At 37.6% G+C, this 25,034-nt stretch overlaps 1 protein-coding gene across 1 annotated transcript in view; it reads right to left on the bottom strand.

Annotated features, from left to right (window-relative positions):
• Positions 1 to 25,034, bottom strand: part of NELL1 (neural EGFL like 1) — an 883,145-nt gene that overhangs the window by 736,932 nt on the left and 121,179 nt on the right. Inside the window, exon 4 of the mRNA XM_044681836.1 lies at positions 16,368 to 16,538. Within this exon, the coding sequence (XP_044537771.1) occupies positions 16,368 to 16,538 (171 nt within the window). The remainder of the gene's footprint in view (positions 1 to 16,367; positions 16,539 to 25,034) is intronic.

Here is a 25,034-nt window from a genome sequence, read left to right as displayed (position 1 = left end):
TTGAGATCAGATTTGAACCCTGGACCTCCTATTTCTGGGGCTGGCTCTCAATCCACTCAGTTGCCCCCAGGAAGATTTTTTTAATGAATAAAACTGTCTGACAGAACAGTAGATTACCTCATGAGATAGGGAGCTTCCCTTCACTGAAAGTACTGTAGGAAAGGCCAGATGGCCATCTGTTCAGGGATGTGACAGAAAGGATTCCTCCCTGAGTGAGAAGTTGAACAACATGATCTGGCATGACCTAGTAGAGCCCATCCAATTCAATTTAACTCCACATACAGTTCAGTCCCCACCTACTTTTTACAAGGCACTCTATGGGCAATGGGAATGAACAGCAAGAGCCTGATTTTCCAGCTAAAGGGTTTCGATTTTGGCCCATCATGTAGTAAGGATCCATGAAGGAGAAGAGTCATGCTCACAGTTCAGTACTTTAGAATTACAGGATGAGTAGGAAAAGGAGATACCAGAAGAAAGAAGACCACGTAGAGAATAGTTTTAATCGTGAAGATTTGAATAAAACCTTTAAGAGGCATTAGGAAGGAAAGTCTCTGATTCTATTATCTCAAATTTGACTCTGCCATGGGCAGGCTAGGAGAAAAGGCAAACATCAGCCACTTGGCAACTGGAATATCAAGGTCTCATTTCTCATCTTAATACTAATTTAAGAGGGATCAAGAAATGAAGTATGGGAAATGGTGAGCCTTCAGGATAGAAGAGAATATCGTGTTATTTTCTATTGCCTCTAGAATAAAACAAACTCCTCTGTTTTGCATTTAAAGACCTCTATAATTTTTCTCCAGTCTACTTTTGTGGGATTATTAGACATTATTCTTTTCATACATTTGCTATTCCAGTCAAATTCTCAAGCTTACTTTTCCCCACATACAACACTCACAGACTCATAGGATCATAGAATTATGTATTTAGAATTGGAGTGGAATTGAGAAATCATTTAATTTATTTTCCACAAAAGAAAATTGAGACTCAGAGAGATGAAGGAACTTGTCTCAGGTCACACAGCTAAATGATAAAGCCCAAATTAGAATCAAGATTCTTACTCTAAAAAATGCAATCCCCATTCTCTTTCCAATATTGATGCCTTTGAACCAACTGTTTCCCATGCCTAGAATGTACCTCTTCACCTCTTTACCTCTATCTCTTTAGAAAGCCATAGTTCCTACAATTCTAAATTCAGGAATCTATTCCTATATGATTCTCCTAGTGGCTTGTGTACTCCTTCAAATTCATTTGTATTTTCTTGATTTATATTTTTATTTATTTTTTGTACAAAAGTTATTTTTCTCTCTCCATCCCCTATGGAATGTGAACTCCTTGATATCAGAAACTTCTTCACTTTTGCCTTTTTATCCCCTAGACATATTGCAATGCTTGTCACATAGGTCATTTGACCTTAATTTCAAAGACAACAAATGATATCATGGGGAAATGTCTTGACTTGTGCATGAATTGCACTGGATTTTTGTGAAGCAGAGATGAACAAAGTCGTCAGCCTCACTCTCCTAGAATCATTAATGTCCAGTGGTAAGACCAAAGTCAGGATGACTGGTGATGGCCCAGGACCCGGGATATGGTAGATGATATTGTCATCTCTGACATCTGATCAAGTTCTAAGAGCTCTACAGTGCCTGCTTTGGCCACCTTGCTAGCCATTAGAACATATTGTGGTCATCTGACCATTCTGCCAAGAATAGTCTTTTCTGCTTGGAGTAGGTCCCTCCCAAGTCATTGATGGGTTTGTGATCCATAAATTACCCTCAACCTGGTTTAGCCCATCTGCCAAAATAGTTTACTGGAGAGTGGCTGCTGTATGGACTATAGCTTCTTGGAGTCGCAGGTGAGAACTGAGTGCCAGGTAGATGTCCAGCCAAAGGTGGATGTGCAGCCCTTAAAACGTCCCCACAAGTTCTCAAACCATATGTGATAATCCTGAAAGCACATACGAGACACCTAATACAGGCTTACTGGATTAATGAAAGTTACTCGTCCAAACTATCCCTTTTTTCTTAATGCTGTACCACATATTGTGAATTTGTATATCCAAGATTTCTAGGAAAGCTACTAGCCTATGATTCTGACTTATCCCATGTCCTAATTATAGAATTTTCAAATTCTAGAAGTTCAATAATACTCCAGACTTTCAAGTGTTGACTGATTGACTTACACATTCCATCTTGGGACTTTTTGTGGTCTTTTTGCATAGATTAATGTAGTCCTCCCTCATCTATCTCCTTGGTATAGTCATAATCTCCCTACTGGAAACAAGATTATGCCCTAAATTCTAGACTCCATTTAGGAGCAATTATGCAGAATTAATCTTCTGTAACTGAAAGGCAATCTAGGAGAGTAAAAAGTATATTGAAGTAGGAGCACTGTGGATTTTAAAATTAATATCCAATAACTAAATATTATATTTAATAAAGTTTTATTAATAATAACTAAAGTAAGAGACTAACTAAAAGGTACTAACCAGCCAGCTCCCAGGAACCAAAGTAAAAAAAAGAGGTGGAGCCTCAGGACTTATACAAATGTGACCACGCAAACATAAACAAAAGGAAAAGCATTCTAGGTAATACAGAAAGGAATTCTGGGCAATGCAGTCTTTAGGGGTTCAAGATTTTCCTACTATACAGCAAAAATATCAACTATTAAGAGATAGAAGGAGCCTTAGAAAGCATTTAATCCAAAACCTCCATTTTATAGGTGACAAAATCAAGGCCCTAAAAAACAAAGTAATTTCCCCAAAATAAATAAATAAAGAGTAAATAGCTGAGCCACAACTTGAAACCAGGTCCTCTGACTCCAAATCATAACTATTTTTCATTAACCCTTAATATATCAGTAACAAGTAGAAGAATGAAGGGCAACTTGAATCCTACTTCCAGTGCTATTGCTGATTTTTTTAGATTCTGATAAGTTATTTAACTTCTTTGCTATAATATGAGAAATAAAATGTGTACCTTGCAGGATTCTTAGGACAAGATCATGTATTGTATATCAACACAACAGAAGAATAAGGATAAAGGGAAAACACTGATTAGCAAAGAGCCATCAGAGAACTTTGTTCATTGTTCAGTCTTTTAACTATTGAATGGAAAGGGGAAAGTGAGGAAAAATGTTTTCAAAATTTTACTATCTTGAATTTCCATAGTTCCTTCTATAAAGAGAATGGATGGTACAATCAAAGGTAAACGATCTGAAAGACATATATTGGTATAAATTCTCTTGGTAGACTCATACTAATCAAAATTCTTATGCAGGTACTAATCATTTCCTAGGGCTATTTACTTCCAGTGAAAATGGAATTCACCTCCAGTTACACAAGTACATGACAAGGTGGCGTGTTGATGGGACTAACTCTACTACCTAGAAGTTAAAGTTCAGGTTTGTGAAATAAGCTGTCAGGAAAGTGATACTTGCAGTCTAATAGCACCTAATAAGTCTGGATCCTACATGCCATGCCTGAGGATGGTTAGGATCCTTTAAAGAGAACAGGAATCATTTCCACTCTAATTGCTAAGGCAAAACTAATGTGCTGGTACAGAAGCCTTATCTAATGGGCTAACTATGTTTGACTCCTAGATAGGAGAAATGGTAATGAAAAGTTAGAAGGAATGTGCTAGGGAGAGAAATCCAAATGAATTTAAGGAATGGAAAAGCTTGGACATAATCTTTGATTTTCTCTAAGTTTGTTTTCTCTCTATCTCTTCTCCTTTCCCCTAAGGAAATAAAAATCAGTACAACAGGTGCAGCTCTGAATCTGTTTTCTTGACACCAGCCCCTCCTGCTGCTATTATTTACAACATAAGTTTAATTAAAGTCACTGGGAAGAAAAATGAATTTGTTTACAAGAGTATAAAATCAGTTCTTTCCGATGACAACTTCTGTACCACTGGTCTTACCAGAAAACAAACATGAGATTCAGAATCTTTTTTCCAATTAAAAAGTTTGTGTGCCTCATACATTTTTTATTCCCCATGCTCTCCTCCAACCGGGGAAGCATAAAAGGAAAGAGACATCATATTTTTCAAACAGGGTTCCGTCATTTGTATTGTTCTGGTTCAAGTTTGTTTTCTCACGTTGTTTTCTTTTTAAAAAATAATAACTATGTAGATCCATCAAAAATACAGAGTGTAGTTTTAACCATAAAGTATGCAGACATGGATTTTTCTAACAAGAAATCATTCACTTCTCTCACAATTTATTCATCCCAAATCAGTGGGACAGACACAAAAACTCAAATTCAAGTGTATGTAGAGATACATAGGTGAAGTAAAAATGAACTGCCAGCTCAATTTTCTCCTTTTTTTCCTTTCATATTTCATATATATACATATATGGCCTTTGGCACAAATAAAATGTTGTCTTACTAATTTTCTGATAGTCTCAAGCAGCCAAAAAATCCCAAACAGGAACATTTTACTTTATTTTTTGTGTATGTTTTTTTTTTCAATTTGTGTCCTTAATTTTAAAAGCCTCAAAGTACAAATAGTTAGGCAAAGGCAACAGACCAATTTATTATCACCAACTTTAGTTAATCTATTTACCTTTTAGCTGTCTTCAGCCAAAGCTGTGATTAGCCAAATCTCAGTTAAAACTAGGAAGCAGGAGAAAAAGACAGAACTTATCTTTTTTTTAAAAAGGAAGAAAGAAAAACTAAATTAGAAATGGGTGTGCTGTTGATTTCATTAGGAGGAAGGGCAAAGAAAAACTTGGGCTCTAATGAGCCTTCATGCACCAGCCACAGGGTACACAGCATGGGTGGAAGAAAGAGTGGGATCAATGAGAACAAGACATTCAGCACTATAATGTCTAAAGCTGTCTTAGCAGTTAAGCAAATACACTTTATTGTGCCAAAGAATCTGTAACTTGGGATGCTTTACAATGGCACAAAAATCTTTAGATTAGTTCTTTTCTCCTATTATTTAAATCTCTTCAACTGTGGCAGAATAAAAGGATTTTTTTTCAGCAAGCATAGGAGATGGTGTATTTTCTAAGAGTGTAGTTATTAATCATCTGTTTCCTCCAGTATAGTGTTCTATCTGGTAAGTCATAAGCTTCAGTAAATGACCCTACAGCCAAAAGCTACCTCTATCCCACCAGAAGCCCAATCCTAGGTGTCTAGTTTAAATCAAGCATCTGGAATTATTTAAAAAAGGTACAATCCTGAGAATCAGCTGGTATAGCTCTGGTATCTGCCCAACAAAATATGAGGCAAGTGAGAAGCAATAAAAAAGAGACTATAGAAAAGGAGTTACTAGCTTTTTTCACCAAAAAAGTAATAGTCTGTTAATACAAAACCAATAACCTTAGATTTGCTGACTTTACATATTCTATGCAACTGGCCCAAGAAACATTTAGAAAGTTGCTTTCCAAGGTCCTGAACACAGATCCCTGTAGCCCTGAAGTAGGGCCTCTGTAATTATGATCTTTGAACCATAATATATTAGAACTCCAAACAATTCACTTAGGCTCCTTGTTGAACCAATTTAATTCAACACTGCATGCCTCTCATGAATTCCTAGCTCCTTTATCATATGACTACTCCCGACCAAATCTCAGTTTTGGATCACTCTGACCATTCCTTACATTTGCTCCTTACAGACATTTGCCCCAAAAAGGTAGAGAAAGTCACCCAACCATTATGACTGGGTCCACTACAAATTTATTTTATGGAACCTCAACTGAGCCTGCACTACTGCTAAGCAATCCTACTATGCCTCCCTTATAAACTCACTATAACGCTCTTCATAGAAATTCTTAAAAGTCTTTTCATCCCTTCTCAAACCTAAGGTTCTTCCTGATGCCACTCTTAGCTCTCTTGCCTCTTATTGTACAAAAAAAAGAATTAAAGCCATTTGCTGTGAACTCCATCTTCTCTTCATCTCCTATCACTCGTGCCTTCTACCATTTTCTCCTTCATCCCCATTTCAAGTGACAAATTGGCATTACTCTTTGCCAAGGCCAATCCCTCACTTATTTCAGCAATCCTTATTTTCACTCTCCCTGTCTTACAGTTCATTTCCTACAACCATGACCATGTCTGCCCTCTCCTGGAAAAAACCCTCACTTGATCCATCTCCACTATTAATTCTATGTATTTTCTGCTTTTCATAGCTAAACTCCTCAAAAATGCCATCTTCAAAAAGTGCCTCCATCTTCTCTCACTCTCCTCGTAATCTGGCTTTCAACCATATCATTCCACTAAAATTGCTCTCCCCAAAGTTACAATAATCTTTTAAATGCCAAGTCCAATAATCTTTTCAAAACTCAGTCTTCATTCTCCTTGACCTCTCCACAGCCTTTGATACTATTGATCACTCTCTTCTTCTTGTTACTCTTTTCTTTCTAGGTTTTCAAAACACCATTCTCTCCTGGTTTTCCTACCTGTCTCACTGTTTTTTCCATATCTTCTTTGCAGTATTCTCCTCCAGATAACTTCTTCTTACTATAGATAACCTTTAAAGTTCTGTCTTAGAACATCTTCTCCCTCTACTCCCACTACTTCACTTGGTGACCCCATGAGCTCCCATGGATTTAATTACCATCTTCATGTTGATAATTCTCAAGCATACCCTTCCTACCCAATCTTTTCCTGATCTCCAAATTCCCATCCTCCAGCTGCCTTTTTGAACTGGATATCCAATAGACATCTTAAACTCAATATATCCAAAGTAGAATTCATTATCTTTCCTCCTAAATCCTCCCAATGCTCCTACGTTCCCTATTACTGTAGAGGACAATCCTCTTAGTCCCTCAGGCTCATTACCTAGGAATCATCCTGGATTCTTCACTATGTCTAATTCTGCCCCCCTCCCCAAACCCAATCTATTGCCAAGGCATCTCAGTTTCACCTATGTAACTTCTCTCAAATACGCCCTCTCAGGTACAGGCTTTCATTAACTCACATCTTGATTATTGCAATAGCCTATTGGTGGGTCTGCCTGCCTCATGTCTCTCCTCACTCAAATCCATCCTCCATTCAGCCACTAAAGTGATTTTCCTAAAGCACAAATCTTATCATATCATCCCCCCACTCAATAAACTCCAGTATAGTCCTATTACCTCTAGGAACAAGTATAAAATGTTCTGTATGGCATTCAATGCCCTTAATAACCTAGATCCTCCTGCTTTTTCAGTCTTCTTACACTCCCTGATATATACTCTTTGATCTGGTGATACTGGCCTCTTAATTCTTATTTCACAAATAAGACTCCATCTCACAGTTCTAGACATTCTTCTTGGCTGAAATGCCATATCTAGAATAACCTCACTCTTCTGCACCGATTACTGATCTGGCATCCTTTAAGTCCCAACTAAAACTCCATATCCTATAGGAAACCTTCCCCAATCACTTTTAATTCTGGTGCCTTCCCTCTATTATTTCTTATTTATCCTATACATAGTATGCTTCATATAGATCAGTTTGCATATAGACTCCCACATTGGATTAAAAGTTAATTGAGGGTAGGAATTGTCTTTTCCATCTTTTTGTATCCCCAGTGCTTAGCACAGTGCCTGCACATAGAAGGCACTTAACAAATTTGGATTGAATTGTGCCAATGATGGCATTTGAACCCAGGTCCTCACCAGAGCCAGGTGTCCTTCCTACCCAAACTTTTGACATTCAGAAAAGTAAAATTAGAAAGCTCAGGGAAATGAAATGACTCATCAAAAGTCATAGATTAGTTAGTCAGTACCAAGACTAGGAGCCAACTCTTCTGTTGCCTATTCAGCTCAAGGCTCTCTCACTAACATTTTCTAACAAATATAGTTTGTTTTCTATACCAAAGGAATCTTTACAAAACCCAGTTAGTATCTTTCACTCACTAACAATCACTGACTCATTCAGAAAACCCTTGGTATGATCCCACTTGATCTTTTGACATAATTCCATGTTATCAGTGGAAAATAGTTAAGCTCCATCTCTTCTCAAAGAGATACAGGATGAAGATGTGCATAGTCGAAGTGTCCTACATTTGTTGGCTGAATATCATTCATAATCGGAAGCAAAATTGAACTGTCATTTTTGCCCATACTCTACCCCAATAGCCTTTACCTGAATAGTTTAAAATGACTGCAAGGATGCCAATGTCACTACCATTGATCTATTTGCATAACATTATGAACATTGTTACTACACAAGAGATATCTCTCTTCACACAGAATGCATGGGTTTATTTTTATTTTCTATACCACTTATCTAGCAATTAGTCATGTATCAAAGTATTTTAGTATATCGTGTCTTACTCATTTAATTGTAGAATTACTTAAGTGTATAGGTCCTTGGTGGCAAACCTATAGCACAAGTGCCAAAAAAGGGCATACAGAGTCATCTCTGTGTGGAGTGCCTGCAATCACCAGCCAGAGTTCATTACTAGAAAGCCAGACGGACTCAAGGAAGAGCTGTTCCCTAATCCCTCTCCATATGCCTGAGAACATTCCTCACTTCCCCCATCCCAATGGGAGCACCTCCTCCCACCCCTATGTGGGGTAAGGTGCTGGGGGAAGGGGGTTCACATGCTACATGAAGGTGTGGTACAGATGGCAGCCTGTTGAGTCTATGGTGAAAGGGATGACTGTGGTGGGGTTGGAGAGGAGCTAGGTTTGAGGGGAGCCTAGCTCATAGTGTGGCATGTAGCTGGAGTGGAAAAGAGCAATGAGGCTACTCTCCTCCCTCTCTCCATGTATGCTTCTCATCAACTGCCTCTCTGCCCATCATCCCAATGGAAATGCTTCCTCCCTCCCCTGTCTGAGGTAAAGCATGGCAAGGGGACTGTTGGAGGGATGGGCATAGCACTCATTCTGGGGGGGGTTGAGATAGGGATGGGACCTGGTACTCTGTCTCTAAAAGGTTTGCCATCACTGGTATAGGTCATTGACAATATTTCTCTGTAGTTCTACCCAAGCTTAGCACAATGCCTTGCATATAGTTAGCATTCAATAAATATCCACTAGTGAGTTGATTGATTGGGTCAAAATAGAATCACAAAGTCTATAGCAAGTTTAACACATCATGACCTTTATTCAATGAAGTCCAGGTGGTAAAAAATCAGAGATAAGTTGGGTTTACTCTAGAGAGTGAGTAGATATATAAGGGAATTAAAAGATCTACATAAACTGTGCATTATTCAAAAGTTTACACTAATGTAAGTTAATATCTCAAAAAAATGTTTTCAACATAAATGAGTTGATGATGTTAACTATAAAAACTACATATATTCCTATAGGCTTCTAAATAGAGATAATTTTACTACCTATACATCTCTAGCATTCAGTTATGCAGAAATGAACAATGAAGTCATGAAAAGAGCACAGATCTCTGTGGAAAGCATAAAGCATAAATCTGTTGACTAAAATAGCATTCACTTTTCCTTTGACAATTTGCACAAATTAAGTCTGCAGAAGTTCTATCTCTTTCTGTCTTTTTTTAAAAACTGGTTGAAATCCTAGGCTACCAAAGCTCCTTGAAATATGTGCTTACTGTTATAATTTTTCTCATGGTCCTAGCAGTATCCCAAGCATCTCTCTTCTGGAAAAGATAAGAATGGCTCTGCTCTTAATGAGCTCACAGCAGCAACTTTCTTGATAAATTCTTTGGAAAGAATGTATAAACTGAACTCAGACGGATTTGTGATCTTGTCAGTGTGAATGTGCCCTTCAAAAATGAACATCACAACCTGTCTGCTCCTGACAATTCTGTGCAACTCCCACATGTCTTCCTGTAAGAATGACACAAGGAGTCAACCAGATATAAGATGGTTAGTCCAATGTCAAGACTATGATAAGCAGTCAGATGGACAACCCTAAGAATTCACCCATCAGTTTACATCTTTTAAATAATATATCTTTTAAATATATATCTTTATATATATATGTATATATACACATATATACACATATTCAAATACATATATACATTTATAAACAATATCTGTATATATGAGTAGAATGTATTATGACATACATGTAGATATGTTGTTATTCAGTCATCCAGTCATGACCAACTCTTCATGACCACCCTGGACCATAGCATGCCAATATTGTCCATGGAGTTGTCTTGGCAAAGATGTTGAAGTGGTTTGTTATTTCCTTCTCCAATTGACTAAGGCAAAGAGAGGTTAAGTAACTTACTCAACATCACATAACTAGTAATTGTCTTAGGCTAGATTTGATTTCATCTTCCTAACTCCAGGTCCAATGGTCTATCCACTGAGCCACCTAACTGCTTCCAAAGAGAACAGAGATTAAGTGACTTAGCCAGGGTTACACAGTTAATATCTAAGTCCATATCTGAACTTAGTTCTTCTTGACTCCAGACCCAGCATTCTATCCACTGAGTTGTCTAACTGTCTCCTTTATATGTGTTTGTGTGTGTGTATACACATATATACATATATGCATATATACATATAAACATAAATATATACATATACACATTTGTTGTTGTTGTTGAGTTATTTTAGCCATGTATAACTCTTTGTGAGTCCCATCTTTTCTTGACAAGGACATTATAGTGATTTTCTATTTCCTTCCCCAGCTCATTTTACAGATAAGAAACCGAGGCAAATACAGTTAAGTGACTTGCCAAGAGTCACATAACTAGTAAGGATCTGAGGTCAGATTTGAACTCAGGAAGATGAGTCTTCTTGATTCCAAGACCCGTGTTCTATCTACTGTACTACATAACCACTCTTATACATACACATACATATAGATATGTACATATGTCAATAAGGGCATACATATGTACATATTTGTACATAGAGCACAGAGAAACATATATACTTCTTAACATATGTGTAGGTTTGTATAACTAAAATGATTTTACTTATATTTTTCTGATCATTATTAATTTCTCTTCCTATTTTGTTTATTACTACACTTGACATAAGATCCTCATGTATGATATTCATTTCTTCTTTTGACTCTATATTGTATAATCCCCATCACTCAAGGATCACTTCAAGAATCATCTCTTGCATCAATCCTTCCCTCCCCTGAATTATTAGTGCTTCCCTAAAATTACATTATTTGTATCTTCTATTTATTTATATGTGTACTTGTATTTCCCAATAAATCATAAGCATCCTGAGGACAGGAACTGTTCTGTTTTTGTCCCTATATCCCTAGCACCAAGCACAGTACCTGTAACATTAAAGGAATTAATAAACACTTATTGGATTTGAATGAACTAATAAATGCTATAAGCAGATCATTTTGGACCCAGAATTAAAGGAGGCAAAGTTAAACATAAGGATATTCAGGGGCAGTGGAGAGGTATGTAGTGGATGGAAATAGGCTGGTAACACATTACAAACTATGACCTATGCTGGAGAATTGGAATATTATTATTCAAGCCCTGAATATCCAGGCCCTATCCTGCTTTTCCTGAATTATTTTAATAAGCTATGACTATCCTTCATGGTCTGTACAATTCAGCCTACACCTGGCCCTCTTATCATTCACAGATAATCTTCCTTTTCCCATTTCTAATCTCTTTGTCTTTGCATAAGTTCTCCCTCATGTCTGGAACACAGACCTGTCTCGACTCCACTCCTAGGAATTCCTGGCTTCCTTCAAAGTCAGGAACCACTTGATCCCAACAAAAAAAATGTGCCAGCCCTAAAGCCTCACAAAATAAATTCACTGAAAAATTAGTATTTATTAAGTGCTTATCCTATTTAGGCATTATGGCCTTTGGGCATTTAGACAGCACTTAACACAGTACCTGGTACATACTAGGCACTTAATAAATTATTTTTTACTGAGTTGAGGATACAAATACAAAAGCAAGATAGTCCCTGCCCTCAAGGAACTTACCTCTACTCATCCATATCCAAAACATAGGCAAACATCAAGCTTGTACTATCATCATGCATGGTCTAGACAACATATTATGGAACACCAAATTAAGTCAAAGTGCTCCATCCTTTTTTTGATCCAATTCTTATAGGTCTCATCCTCCTAGCATGATTCTAAGGGCCTGAAGATGGAGAGAGGGATAAAATGAAGAAATAGCCCAGGGTGCCTTCCCATAGAACAGTTGAATGTGATATGGAAGATCCTTCATCAGGATAAAGGCTGATTACCTATTCATATCATGATTTTCCTCAAAAGAGCCCCTTAATTTGTCAGAGACAAAGATGTTTTGTTGTTATTCAGTCTTTTTTTTCAGTCATATCTGACTCTTTGTGACCCCATTTGGGATTTCCTTGGCAAAGATACTGAAGTAATTTGCCATTTCCTTCTCCAGATCATTTTATAGATGTGGAAACTGAGACAAAAAAATGTTAAGTGACTTGCCCAGGGTCATACAGCTAGTGAGAGTTTGAGGTCAAATTTGAGCTCAGGAAGATAAGTCTTCTTGATTCCAGTAGGGGCTCTCTATGTACTGTGCCACCTAGCTGTCCCAAGACAAGGATGAGTGACTTCCCTTTCCAGTGAAGAAGCAGCAATGTTCTATGCAAGTAATTCAGTCAAGATGACCTTAGGTAAAACTGTAGAGTAGATATTCTTCAAATTCCTTTCAGTGCTTTCTTTCTTAGATCCACCAGCTTCAAGCACCTGATTCCCCAAGGAATTAGCATATATACAGCTATTTAATGTCCTATAATCCAGATCATTTCCTTCCCTACATTGCAATGTACCTAACTTAAAACTAATGCAACATTAGTCAGCTTATGAATCAGCCCAGACATTCTAGAATGGAATTTGGAACTATACCTGACACATTTCCAAGTTGTGTAAATCCTGTAACCCAGAAATACCCTCCATAGAGATCAAAGACAGAGAGAAAGGACCCAAAGGGACCAAAATATTTATATTGGCTCTTCTTTATTGTGATAGAAAACTAGAAACTAAAGAGGTGCTTATCAATTCAGGGATGGCTAAACTAATTATAGTATATAAATGTAATCATATATTATTTTGCCATAAGAAAAAACCCAAAGGTTAGATTCAGTGAAACCTAGGAAGACATATTAACTGATACAGAATAACAAAAACAATTTAGACAATAATTATAATATTTTAAAGGAAAATAACTTTGAAAACCAAGGACTGATCAATGTGATGGCCAAACAATACTCCTGGAAACTACTGATGAAACATGCTTCGCAACTTTTAGTAGAGAGGTGATAGATTAGTAGAGGTTCAAAAAATACATACAACTTCTGATATGGCTAATATGAGCATATGGTTTTGCTTGGATCTATTTATTTGCTATAAATAAGTGCTTTAGGGTAGTGTTATAATTATTGGAGGTCTCTTGATCTATTTGAGATGGTAAATTGATGTACAGAGAGAAATAAGATGACCCTTCTCCCTTATAACAGTTGCCCAGACAGGATCCTTCAGGTCTAAGAGGTAGATCCCTTCAGGACCCACCTGGGGTTAATTGATATGTTGATTTGGGCTCTTTAGCTAGGATAACTCCTTGTATTCTGACTGCGATTTCTCCCTTCCCAAAACAAGCTTGGAAACTGCTTTAGGAAGGTACTTTAAACTTTATATTAAACAAGAAGGATATGGGTAAAGGACTGTGGTATAGGAGACCCTATTCTAATGGTTACTAATGAAAAATCTCAACTGCTAGCAGATGAAGAATCAATGTAGCTTCCCTCTGGTTCAGCCTGGCCAGGACTAAACCAGAGTAGGTAAACTGCTGGGATATCTTTACTTCTTCTTCAATAGATCTTCAGCCTTACAGTTTAGTTATGTCCACCCTTTCCACCCTCTTCTTCGTCTCCTGCCCACTTCCCGGATCCCTCCCGGGTCCTGGGAAACCTAGATATCTAGATGATGAAACTCCTAATATCTAGGGGCAGTAGACACCAAGGTGGTGGTCAGATACAGGTTGGCACGGTATCTCAAGTACAGGAAGAGTTTGCAGAGAGATGTTTGCACCCTCTCACTCCAAGACCAGGATCCACCGATCTCCAGCCTCAGCACAGGTCAAAGACCCAGAACTTCTCCTCAGGATTCTCAACTGCCCCTCCTGCCTTTTGCATGACTTCCCTGGGAACATTCCATCCAACTGACTTATTTGTCAATCAAAGGTGAACTTCAAGGTCCCAGAGATTCAATATAACAGTAGGATGGGGGAGTAGGGAGAATGAGAAGGAATGATAGATACAAAAAAAAATTTTTAAAGAAAATAGTGTCAATGAAACATTTAAAAATACACATTAGAAAGTGGGAGGAAATTCAAATGTGGACAAAGATAAGCAGGAAAATACTGTAATATTGACTCTCTCCTAAACAGCTGCTTCTCTTCCCACCTCATCCATTTTCCAGCTCTGGAAGTATAATTAAGTCAAAACTATAATTATTACTAGAAAGGGCATGTCATTCCACTCTTCTAAGGTTCTACTCACTTACCATAGAACTTTCCAAACAAAAGTATCCTTTCCTGGCCACCACTGCCCTTAATTTGTTATCTTCCCCTGTTATATTGTAATCTCCTTGAAAGAAAGGGGTTTTCTTAACTTCTGTATTTGTATCCTCATCACTTAGCAGTCTCAGAACAGAAAAACTGCCTAATCTCTCTGTCTTTTCATTTAATCACACTTCTAAAAACAAACTATGTACTAGAGATTCCTGGTTCTATATGTGGTTCCCTTGTCATACTCTTCTTTGTATGTGGAAATACTCATGCTGTTGATGTTTGTCAAGTTCATAATAAAAGAGAAAAAGAAAATTACCTAAGCTGGCCCATTGACTCAGTGTCCTTATTACTAGCTGATTGGATAAATTAATTCAGGTCACCTTTACATAAATTCAGTGATGTCACTCTCCTGTGTTTCCCCTCCATGGACTCAGTTTGCATTTTAACAAGGGTTTTCAATGTCTTTAGAGAATTACTAGTGAGTTCAATTTCAGGAACTGAGGGCAGACGGGTGGAAGAGATACTGAGGGACTCTAAAGACTAAAATATATGGGAATAGTCTTCTGTAGCTATGAGTCTGGTTATGCCTGGGGACATCTTTTATCAGCTGAACTCAATGAGAGTAAGGAGTTCCAGATGACTAGTATTTGGCCAAGATGACAGGGCCTGTTGGGTTTTTTTGCTATTTACCTAGGAAAACCAGCTGACCTCAAATGTCAGATGCAATGGAATTTGCATCATAATTCATTTATCTGTAATTTCCCTCCTAAGATAGTAAATAAATTCCATGAAAGTAAGACCTTTAATCTCAGTTTTAGTTTATTCCACCATGAGGGAAGGATAGTAGTGTAGCCAAACGTGTGTTCCCCTCTCAAGACACAGCATGGGTACACTGTACATCAAATACACTTAATAATAAATGTTGAGTTTTGGTTGAATTCATATGAATTTGAAATACAACACTCCCTGATCTAAAATGCAGTTTGAAACCAAAATGTCCTTGAAATTGCCCTTTTCACACCATGGCATGACAGGTTCTGGAAGGAAGATTCTTCATGCCATCCCATTGAATTGGGGCATATCTGGTGGAATAATAGCTCTTCTGACAGTATGGTCAGTTTGCACTGTTATTGTAACAGCAGTACATGGACCCTACTAAAGATGTAGTCTGTTCCCTGTAATTGAACTCAGATCAAAATGTGTAAGATGCTCGACTGGGTTCTGAGAGATCAAAACACCACCCCTGGGCACTATTACCAAGCTGTCCAGACTCCAACAACTATAATGGGACCAATAGATTTCAAATTCCTTTAGATGATATAAAAACTGCCTCCACTGTGTATGACATCTGACTTTCCCAGACCAAACCAAACCCTCCTTTTGAAACTTTCCAAACCTAGCAAATTATAGTCCCAGCTTTTTAAAGGAAACTGGTTAAAAAAATACCCCTCAGAGAATGAATGGCATAAACTCCAAAAAATTCAAAGAATAGTCTCTTTTAGAAGTTTCCATTTAGAGAAGATATTTAAGCTAAATGGCATTTGATTAAGTGAAATAAAATTAGTGCCTCTAGGATGACATATTCCTCAAGCCTCAGAGTAGGCGTATCAAGACTGCTTCTTGGGCAGAACAGACCACAAAACAATCTGTCACCATGAAATGTAATCACAGCAGAATATAACATCAGCCAGTGCCCAGAGTACACAAAGGTATATTTAATATTCCCCAATCAGCAATCAACCACTGATGCATTCATTCATAATCAGAAGACATGATTTCATTTTAACGGTCTGTTTTTCCCAGCATATTATACTTGGTCACTTTAGGATACATAACAGTCCATTCTAAAAGTTAAGTGGAATGCAAGGTCCTTCAGTTTTTGTTTCCCAGTTAGCCTTCATATATAATTGTGTCATTTCAAGGACAAGTGCTCCCTCTTTCAAATTCAAGCCCTTACCTGTTGCAGTCCACATGGAGCAGAAGATGAGAAGCACTAACCGACAGTGCAATCTTGTGCCATTGGCCATCTGCCATCCGGTAGGGAAAAGCCTCTGTCCTTGGTTTCCCATTAAATCTATAGTGATATCTGATTTCATCTCTCAAGCCGCTGCTCTCCAGTTCAAAATAGCTGTATCGAAAGCACAAAGAGTCAGTCAGTTGGCAACAGGACATCATCAACATCAGTTCCCCCTGAGTAGTCCCTAATTTCAATAGCTTTTCAGCATTTAAAATTAACTCACCATCACACAAAAGGCCACAACCTGAAATCAATTGTACAGCATAGAAGGCAACTCGCCTATTATATTAGAGCCCACATTGTGAATGCCCTCAGAGAGGAAATGAAGATCAATTGAGCCACTGTAAGGTAGTGGGGCACAAGCTAATTAGTTGAGCCTGATGCATTGTCTTTTAAACACTTAAAAGTGCAGTTCAAATTCCTTTTTCCATTGTCTAAGGGAAGCCATTCAAGTGGAATAGATTTACTGGTGTTTATTTTTAGACCTGTCATATTTTTAAACATTACGGGAAAAGAAAAGTGGCCTTAGACATCAGGGGCTTGAAGAAGTTGGCAAGGAGAAGAGACTGGTGATTTTATTTTTAATTTCTTCTTCCTTGAACAAAACTATAATAGAATAGCAATTCCTCAATAATTAGAGGGAAATTTAAGTTTTGTTCACATTTAAATTAGTTGTTAAGTATATACAGTCATGAAATCTATGGCTAAGTTTTGTCCCCTACTCCATTAAGGGAATTAGGTGGCACAGAGGATATAGGGATGGGTCTTGGAATGAGGAGAACCTGATTTCAAGTCTATTAGCTGTACATCGCTCCTATGTCTTCTTTAGTTTCTTCAGCTCTAAATGGGTTTAATAATATTACCTATATCCCAGGGTTATAGTGAAGATCTAATGAAAAGACATTTGTATAGCACCTGGAAAATAATGGGTGCTTAATAAATGTTTTTACTCTGATCCCAGTTTTTTAATTTAAATATTTTATTTTTTTAGAAAAATTTTCCATGGTTACATGTTTTTACTTTCCCCTTCCCCCCTCTTCACCCTCTCCATAGCCTATGCACATTTCCACTGGTTTTAATGTGTGTCATCTGATCCCAGATTTTTAAAGAGAATTCTCCAAACACCTGGAATTTTAATTTAATTTAATTTAATTGATACAGTCAAAAATTTTGGTCAATTATCATCTTTGCTTCCTATCTCTCACCCCCACACTCACACAATGCAGGAAGCAATCACATTTTCCCCACTCTTATCTGCATAAGAGATATACATAGGGAACAGTTCAGTGGCTCAATAGAGAGCCAAACCTGAAATGAGAGGTCCTGGGTTCATATCTGGCCTCAGACACTTTCTAGCTGTGTGACCCTGGGCAAGTCAAATTAACCCCAATTGCCCATCCTCACTGCTCTTCTGCCTTAGAGCCAATACGTAGTATGAATTCAAAGGCAGAAGTTAAGGGGTTTTTTAAAGGGGGAGATGCATAGCATCCTCCACAGCCTAGCCTCTCCCATGAGGCAAGTCTATGTCTAGTGAAAATGACCAACTATTTTCTTCTCCATGCATGACATTCCATTGCCTTCCCCCATGCTGTCACACAAGGACTTCTCCCATACATTGAAAGCCCTCCCTCTTCAACTGCAAAGAATTCCAATCTTTCTTTATAGCACAGTTCATGTGCCACTCCTGCACCTCTCCCAATTTCCCCATTTACTTCATATCTCTCTCCCTCCAGGTCCTCCGTCTCTCAAATGGAAATTTGAGAAAAATTGAGAATTGAAAGTGAATTGAGCAAGTCCATCAGCACCATTTTTCCAATAGCATGTGGTCACTCATGGCTATGAGTCATGTTTTGGTAATTCTTACAATATCTCAAACTTTTTCATTATTTTGTATCTATTATGGTGATCAATAATCTTTCATGTTACTATCGTAATTGTTTGGGGGCACCACTAACCATGTCCATTTGACAACAAACTAAATCAATAAATGTTATCTATGTTCTGACTGCTCCACTGACCTACCATTCCCCATCTCTCACTCTCTCTTCAGGCATCCCTATTCCCTGAGAAACAACAATATTGAAATTAGGTCAATAAATAACACTGCAAATCTACAAATAACCCTAATGGCTTCTAAGTGTTCAAATGAAAGGAGGAGTCAATTGATGTAGAAAACTTCATTGTTTTCTTACTTTAAGAAATTGCCACAGGCCCCCTACCATTGCTTTCCCTCTCCACAATCTTCAGCAACTACCAGCCTGATTAGTCAACAGCCATCAACATCAAGACAAAACTCTCTACTAGTAAAAAGATTAAGAACTCAATGAAGGCTCAGATGCATTTTTAGCAAAAAAATTATTTTAAGTTATGCACTTTTTTGGACATAATGCTATTGCACACTTAATAGACCATTGTGTAAACCTAACTTTTATACGCACTAGGAAACCAAAAAATCCATGCAATTCATTTTATTAAAGTGGTCTGAAGCTAAACCCACAATATTTCCAGGGTGAGCCTACATATCAATGGGAAGAATACTTAATAAGATTGGAAAGTTGATGAGAAACATAATGGTAAAGAGCAAACTGGTAAGTTAGTGTTTTATCCTAAAAGCAGCAGGGAGACACTGGAGTTTCTTGATTAAGGGACTGTCATCATCATATCCATCCGTTAAGAATGTCCATTGGGAAGACAATGGAGCAGAGAGAAAAGGCTGCATTAAGGAAAACCAATTAGGAGGTGATAGAAATAGTCCAGGCAAGTGATGAAGAGCTACACTAGGATGTCTTTAGGGTAAATATTAAGAACCTATGAATGGAGAACTTCTGGGTTAAGATGGTGGCAGAGTAGAGGCAGGGCAACTTTCTCTCCTTACCAATGGATATAAAGTACCTCAAAAAAAAATCCAGATGAAAGGAGGGACCCCACAATAGGGGGCAGTATCGAAGGTATGTGGGATTTGGGCAATTCCACACTATAAGCGGGGGAAATAGCTCCCATCAAAATGTGAGATCAACCCTCCCCCACCCCACCCACAGTACCAGAGGCAGAGGTTGGGCTCCAGAGTTAGAGCCAGTGGGGACACAAAATTTAGCTCCTTGGCAGCTAACTGGCACCACTAGGACCTTGCCCCTGAGAGCAGCAAGACCTGGGATCCCAGGTGGCTGGAAAACTAAGATCTTGGACACAGGAGTAGGGCTGAGAGAGGCAGCAGCAGCGCCCAGCTCACTCAGACTCAGGGGAAAACCCCAGGTAGAGGAGTAAACATGGGAAAAGTTCTGGGCTCTGGGCAGCCGGCTAGGAACATAGGGATTCAACCCTGAAAACAGCTAGACCAGAGACCCCAGGAGGGACCCCAGAGAATCCAGGAGACTCACAAAGTAGCTTCAGGCAGAAACTTCTCCCTAACTCCATACAAAGAGAATCAAATTGCCTTACTCAGCCTTCTGACAGATAAATGACAATGATGCCAAACAAAGCCCAAGGATTAAACAATAAGACCAAGAAAAAAAACTCTAACACTTGATAACTTCTGCACAGAAAAAAAAAACAAAAAAAACAGAGGAGGACAAACAATTAAAGACATCCAAACATTCTCAAAAATATGAAAATGGGTCACAGGATTTTGAAGAGTTCAAATCTGAGATCATGAGAAAGATGGAAGAGATCTGGCAAGAAAATAACAGTTTAAAAGGCAGAATTTCACAATTGGAAAGTCATGCTCTGAAATCAAATGAATTAATAAGCAAATTGAAGACCAGAAACAACCATCTGGAAGCCTTGAAGAACCAGATAGACCAGATTGAAAAGGAAAACCAAAAGATTTTAGCAGAAAACCAGTCTCTAAAGGCTAGAATTGGGCAATTAGAAGGCAATGATCTCACACGACAACAAGAATTAATAAAGTAAAGTCAAAAGACTGACAAAATAGAAGGAAACATGAAATATCTCAATGCGAAGTTAATAGACCAAAAAAACAGGTCAAGAAGAGACAATTTGAGAATAATTGATCTTCCTGAAAAAGCAGAAACTAATAGAAATTTGGACACCATACTAAAAGAAATTATTCAGCAAAACTGCCCTTAAGTTCCACAACAAGATGGCAATATAGACATTGAAAGGATCCATAGATCACTCTACACTAGACCCTGAAAAGACAACCCCCCAGGAATATAATAGCCAAATTCAAGAGCTTCCAAGTAAAAGAAAAAATATTACAAGAAGCCAGAAAGAGACAATTCAAATATAAAGGAGCACCAGTCAGGATCACACAGGATCTGGCAGCCTCCACACGAAAAGACCGCAAGGCTTGGAACATAATATTCAGAAAGGCAAGAGAACTGGGTCTACAACCAAGGATCAACTACCCATCAAAACTGACTATATACTTCCAGGGGAAAGTATGGACATTCAATAAGATAGAAGATTTCCAAGTATTTGCACAGAAAAGACCAGGACTAAATGGAAAGTTCAATATCCAACCACAAAAAAAAACAAGAGAAACAGAAAGGGTAAATAAGAAACAGAGGGAAAAGAAAGAAAACTATTATTTTTAAATTTGACTCTTTAAGGGCTTTAATAAGATCAAATTGTTTGTATTCCTATATGGAGAAATGTTATGTATAATTTTCAAAAACTGTATTCAACAATTAAAGTAATTAGAAGAATTATTCTTCCAGGGAGAAGTTGGAGCACTAAATGGTCTAAGATGAGACAGGGTGAGGAAAAAAAGAGGGGAGTGAATAGTAGATGACACCAAGAGAAACTTGAATGAATAAGAAAAGTAGGATATTCTATACCACACAAAGAGAGCATGGGAAGGGGAGGGGACAAATACTATAATGAGAAGGAGAGGAAGAGAGCATTAAGAGGTAATATTTAACCTTACCCTCAGCGGAATTAATCCTGAGAGGGAAGAGTAGCTATATCCATTGGGATATAGAATTCTGTCTAACCCTACTGAGAAAGTCAGAAGGGATTAACCAAGGGGAATAGGGAAGTGGGGAGGTCAAAAAAGGGAGGGGAGGAGAGAGGAGAGGGAATTCATTAGGTCTTAAAAAATAAAAAGAGGGGAATAATAAGGAAGGGGGTAGAAAGGGAAGTAAATCAAGGGAGGGGACAAGGGGAACTGCTCTAAAATAAACCACTGGTTTAAAAGGAAATAGTGTAAGAAGAAGAGGTCGAACTAGGAGAAGATACCAATGCTGGGGAATACACAACTGATAATTATAACTCTGAAAGTGAATGGGATGAACTCGCCCATAAAATGGAAGCAAATAGCAGAGTGAATGAGAAACCAAAATCCTACCATATGTTGTCTACAAGAAACACATATGATGCAGGTGGACATACACAGGTTTAAGGTCAAGGGCTGGAGCAATATCTTTTGGGCTTCAAATGAGAATAAGAAGGCAGAAGTGGTGATCATGACTTCTAACAGAGCCAAAGCAAAAATAGATATGATTAAAAGAGACAGGGAAGGTAATTATATCCTGATAAAAGGCAGTATAGACAATGAGGAAATAACAGTACTCAACATGTATGTGCCAAATGGTATAGCATCCAAATTCATAAAGGAGAAACTGGCAGAGCTCAAGAAGGAAATAGATAGTAAAACCATAATAGTGGGAGATCTAAATATTCCTCTTTCAGATCTAGATAAATCAAACCAAAAAATAAATAAGAAAGAGATAAGAGAGGTGAATGAAATCCTAGAAAAAATTAGAATTAATAGATATGTGGAGAAAAATAAATACAGACAAAAAGGAATACATCTTCTTTTCAGCTGCACATGGTACATTCACAACGATTGACCATGTAATACGGCATAGAAACATCGCAAACAAATGCAAGAGAGCACAAATAATAAATGTAACCTTCTCAGATCATAATGCAATAAAAATAATAATTAGTAAGGGCACCTGGACAGGAAAATCAAAAACTAATTGGAAATTAAATAATATGATTCTCCAAAACCAATTAGTTAAAGAAGAAATCATAGAAACAATAAATAATTTCATTGAAGAGAATGACAATGATGAGACATCCTACCAAACTCTGTGGGATGCAACTAAGGCAGTACTCAGGGGGAAATTTATATCCTTGAGAGCATATATTAACAAATTAGAGAGGGCAAAGATCAATGAACTGGGCATGCAAATTAAAAAAGTAGAAAGGGAACAAATTAAAAATCCCCAGCAAAAGACCCAATTAGAGATTACAAAAATTAAAGGAGAAATCAATAAAATTGAAAGTAAAAGAACTATTGAACTCTGAGGTATCACCTCACACCTAGCAGATTGGCTAAAATGATAGAAGGGGAGAGTAATGAATGTTTGAGGGAATGTGGCAAAATTGGGACATTAATGCATTGCTGGTGGAGTTGTGAACTGATCCAACCATTCTGGATGGCAATTTGGAACTATGCCCAAAGAGCTCTAAAAGACTGCCTGCCCTTCAATCCAGCCATAGCATTGCTGGGCTTGTACCCCAAAGAGATCATAGGGAAAAAGACTTGTACAAAAATATTTATAGCCACGCTTTTTCTGGGGGCAAAAAACTGGAAAATGAAGGGATGCCCTTCAATTGGGGAATGGCTGAACAAATTGTGGTATATGCTGGTGATGGAATACTATTGTGCTCAAAGGAATAATAAACTGGAGGAATTCCATGTGAACTGGAAAGACTTCCAGGAATTGATACAGAGTAAAAGGAGCAGAGCTAGAAGAACATTGTACACAGAGGCTGATACACTGTGATAAAATAGAATGTAAGGGACTTCTGTACTAGCAGCAATGCAATGACCCAGGACAGTTATGAGGGATTTATGGAAAAGAACGCTACCCACATTCAGAGGAAGAACTGCAGGAGAGGAAACACAGAAGAAAAACAACTGCTTGAACACATGGGTTGATGTGGACATGGTTGGGGATGTGACACTAAACAACCACACAAATGCAACTATCAATAATATGCAAATAAGTCTTGATTGATGACACATGTTAAAACCAGTGGAAATGCGCATTGGATATGGGGGGACATAAAGGGAGGGTGAAGGGGAAAGTAAAAACAAGAATCATGTAACCATGGAAAATTTTTCTAAAAAAAATAAAATATTAAAACTTAAAAAAACGTGAATGTACAGGAAGTGATAGAAAATAGAGACTTCAAGGATGCAGAATTGATAAGATTGAACAACTCTTTGGATATAAGGCATGAGTGAGGACATAACATAAAGGATCACCCCCTCCCTAATTTACAAACTTGAGGGTTTTTTTGCCTTCCTATCTACAGTACTTAGCAATTTCTTATTTTTGGTATACATATTAAATGCTGGTTGAATTGAATTAATGGTGTCCAAAAGGAGCCACTGTGGTAAATTAAAGTCCTAGAAATGACATTAACTCCTAACAACATAGACTTCAGAGTGGTGTCACCAAGATAGGGGTGCTAAAATAAAACCACTGAATCATAGGAGATGGCTCTTTTTCTAATCCATTAAACCAATTTGCCCCTATTAGCCAACATATATTTAATAGCAAAGTGTGTCAGATACAAGGATTGAAATGAATATATCATGAAGCTAAGCCTCTGTTATGCATGGTTTCCCAATCTCATGTCAAGGAACAAATGTACGTTTCTCATACTTCTATCCCACATGAGAATACCAAGGAGGAGTATTTAAGAATAATGACCAACTCCTGACCCACTTCAGTGATGCCACTACTAAGAAACAGATGGAAGAACAAAGGATGATCAAGTAAATATAATCTAGCAAGTGGCTTTCAAATACAAGCACACATGTTAAGACAAACATTAAAAGGCCATGGTAAAATAAATCTCTTAATGTGCACAGTTTTTAGTCATAGATTTTTCTGGCTCCATGAAGTCAAGTTAGCCAAATGTTCTTTATTAAACTAATTTACCAAATTTATCTCTTCCTTTAAGTTCAAAAGGCCAATATGTATAACCTGGGTATGCAGAAGGAAACTGATTTTCTAAAATAATTTTCATCTCCTCTACCCATGGAAATTTAGAAGCAATAATTTAATAAGTAATTATTAAGTAGCTGTGCTGGATATCATGGAGAAACCAGGAATATCATAAAGTCATAATGTCCAAGCCAGAAAAGACTTCAGTGACCATCCATTACAACCCATACCAAAAAAAAAAAAAGAATTCCCTCTACAACATGACTTGTTGGGTTATCTAGTTCTTAAACACAACTTCCAATTATGGGAACCATCACCTCCTGAGGAAAGCCATTCTTTTTTTGGAAAAGTCTAGTTGCTAGGAAGTTTTTCCTTCCATCAAGCCTAAATTTGTTCTTTTGAAACTTCCCTATTGGTCTCCTAATCAAACAAAACAAGTCTAATACTTCTAACAAATACTTGTAGACAATTAACCCAAAAGAGTTAACCCAAAATAGTCCAGTTCTGTCCCCATGATCTTCAAATTACATAATCTAAAGGCAATCTGCCATCCTGGTTCCTCTACTCTGGACCTTGTCCAAGTTTATCATAGTGTTTGTTCAAGTGTAGTGCACAGAACTAAATATGGTGTTTTAGATATAGTCTAGAAAGAACACAGTACAATGGGTCTAGCTAT

This window comes from Gracilinanus agilis, chromosome 6, assembly GCF_016433145.1.
Source record: "Gracilinanus agilis isolate LMUSP501 chromosome 6, AgileGrace, whole genome shotgun sequence".
NCBI lineage: Eukaryota > Metazoa > Chordata > Mammalia > Didelphimorphia > Didelphidae > Gracilinanus > Gracilinanus agilis.
The sequence above is the reverse complement of the archived record's forward strand: the minus strand, read 5'-3'. Positions and strand labels throughout refer to the sequence as shown.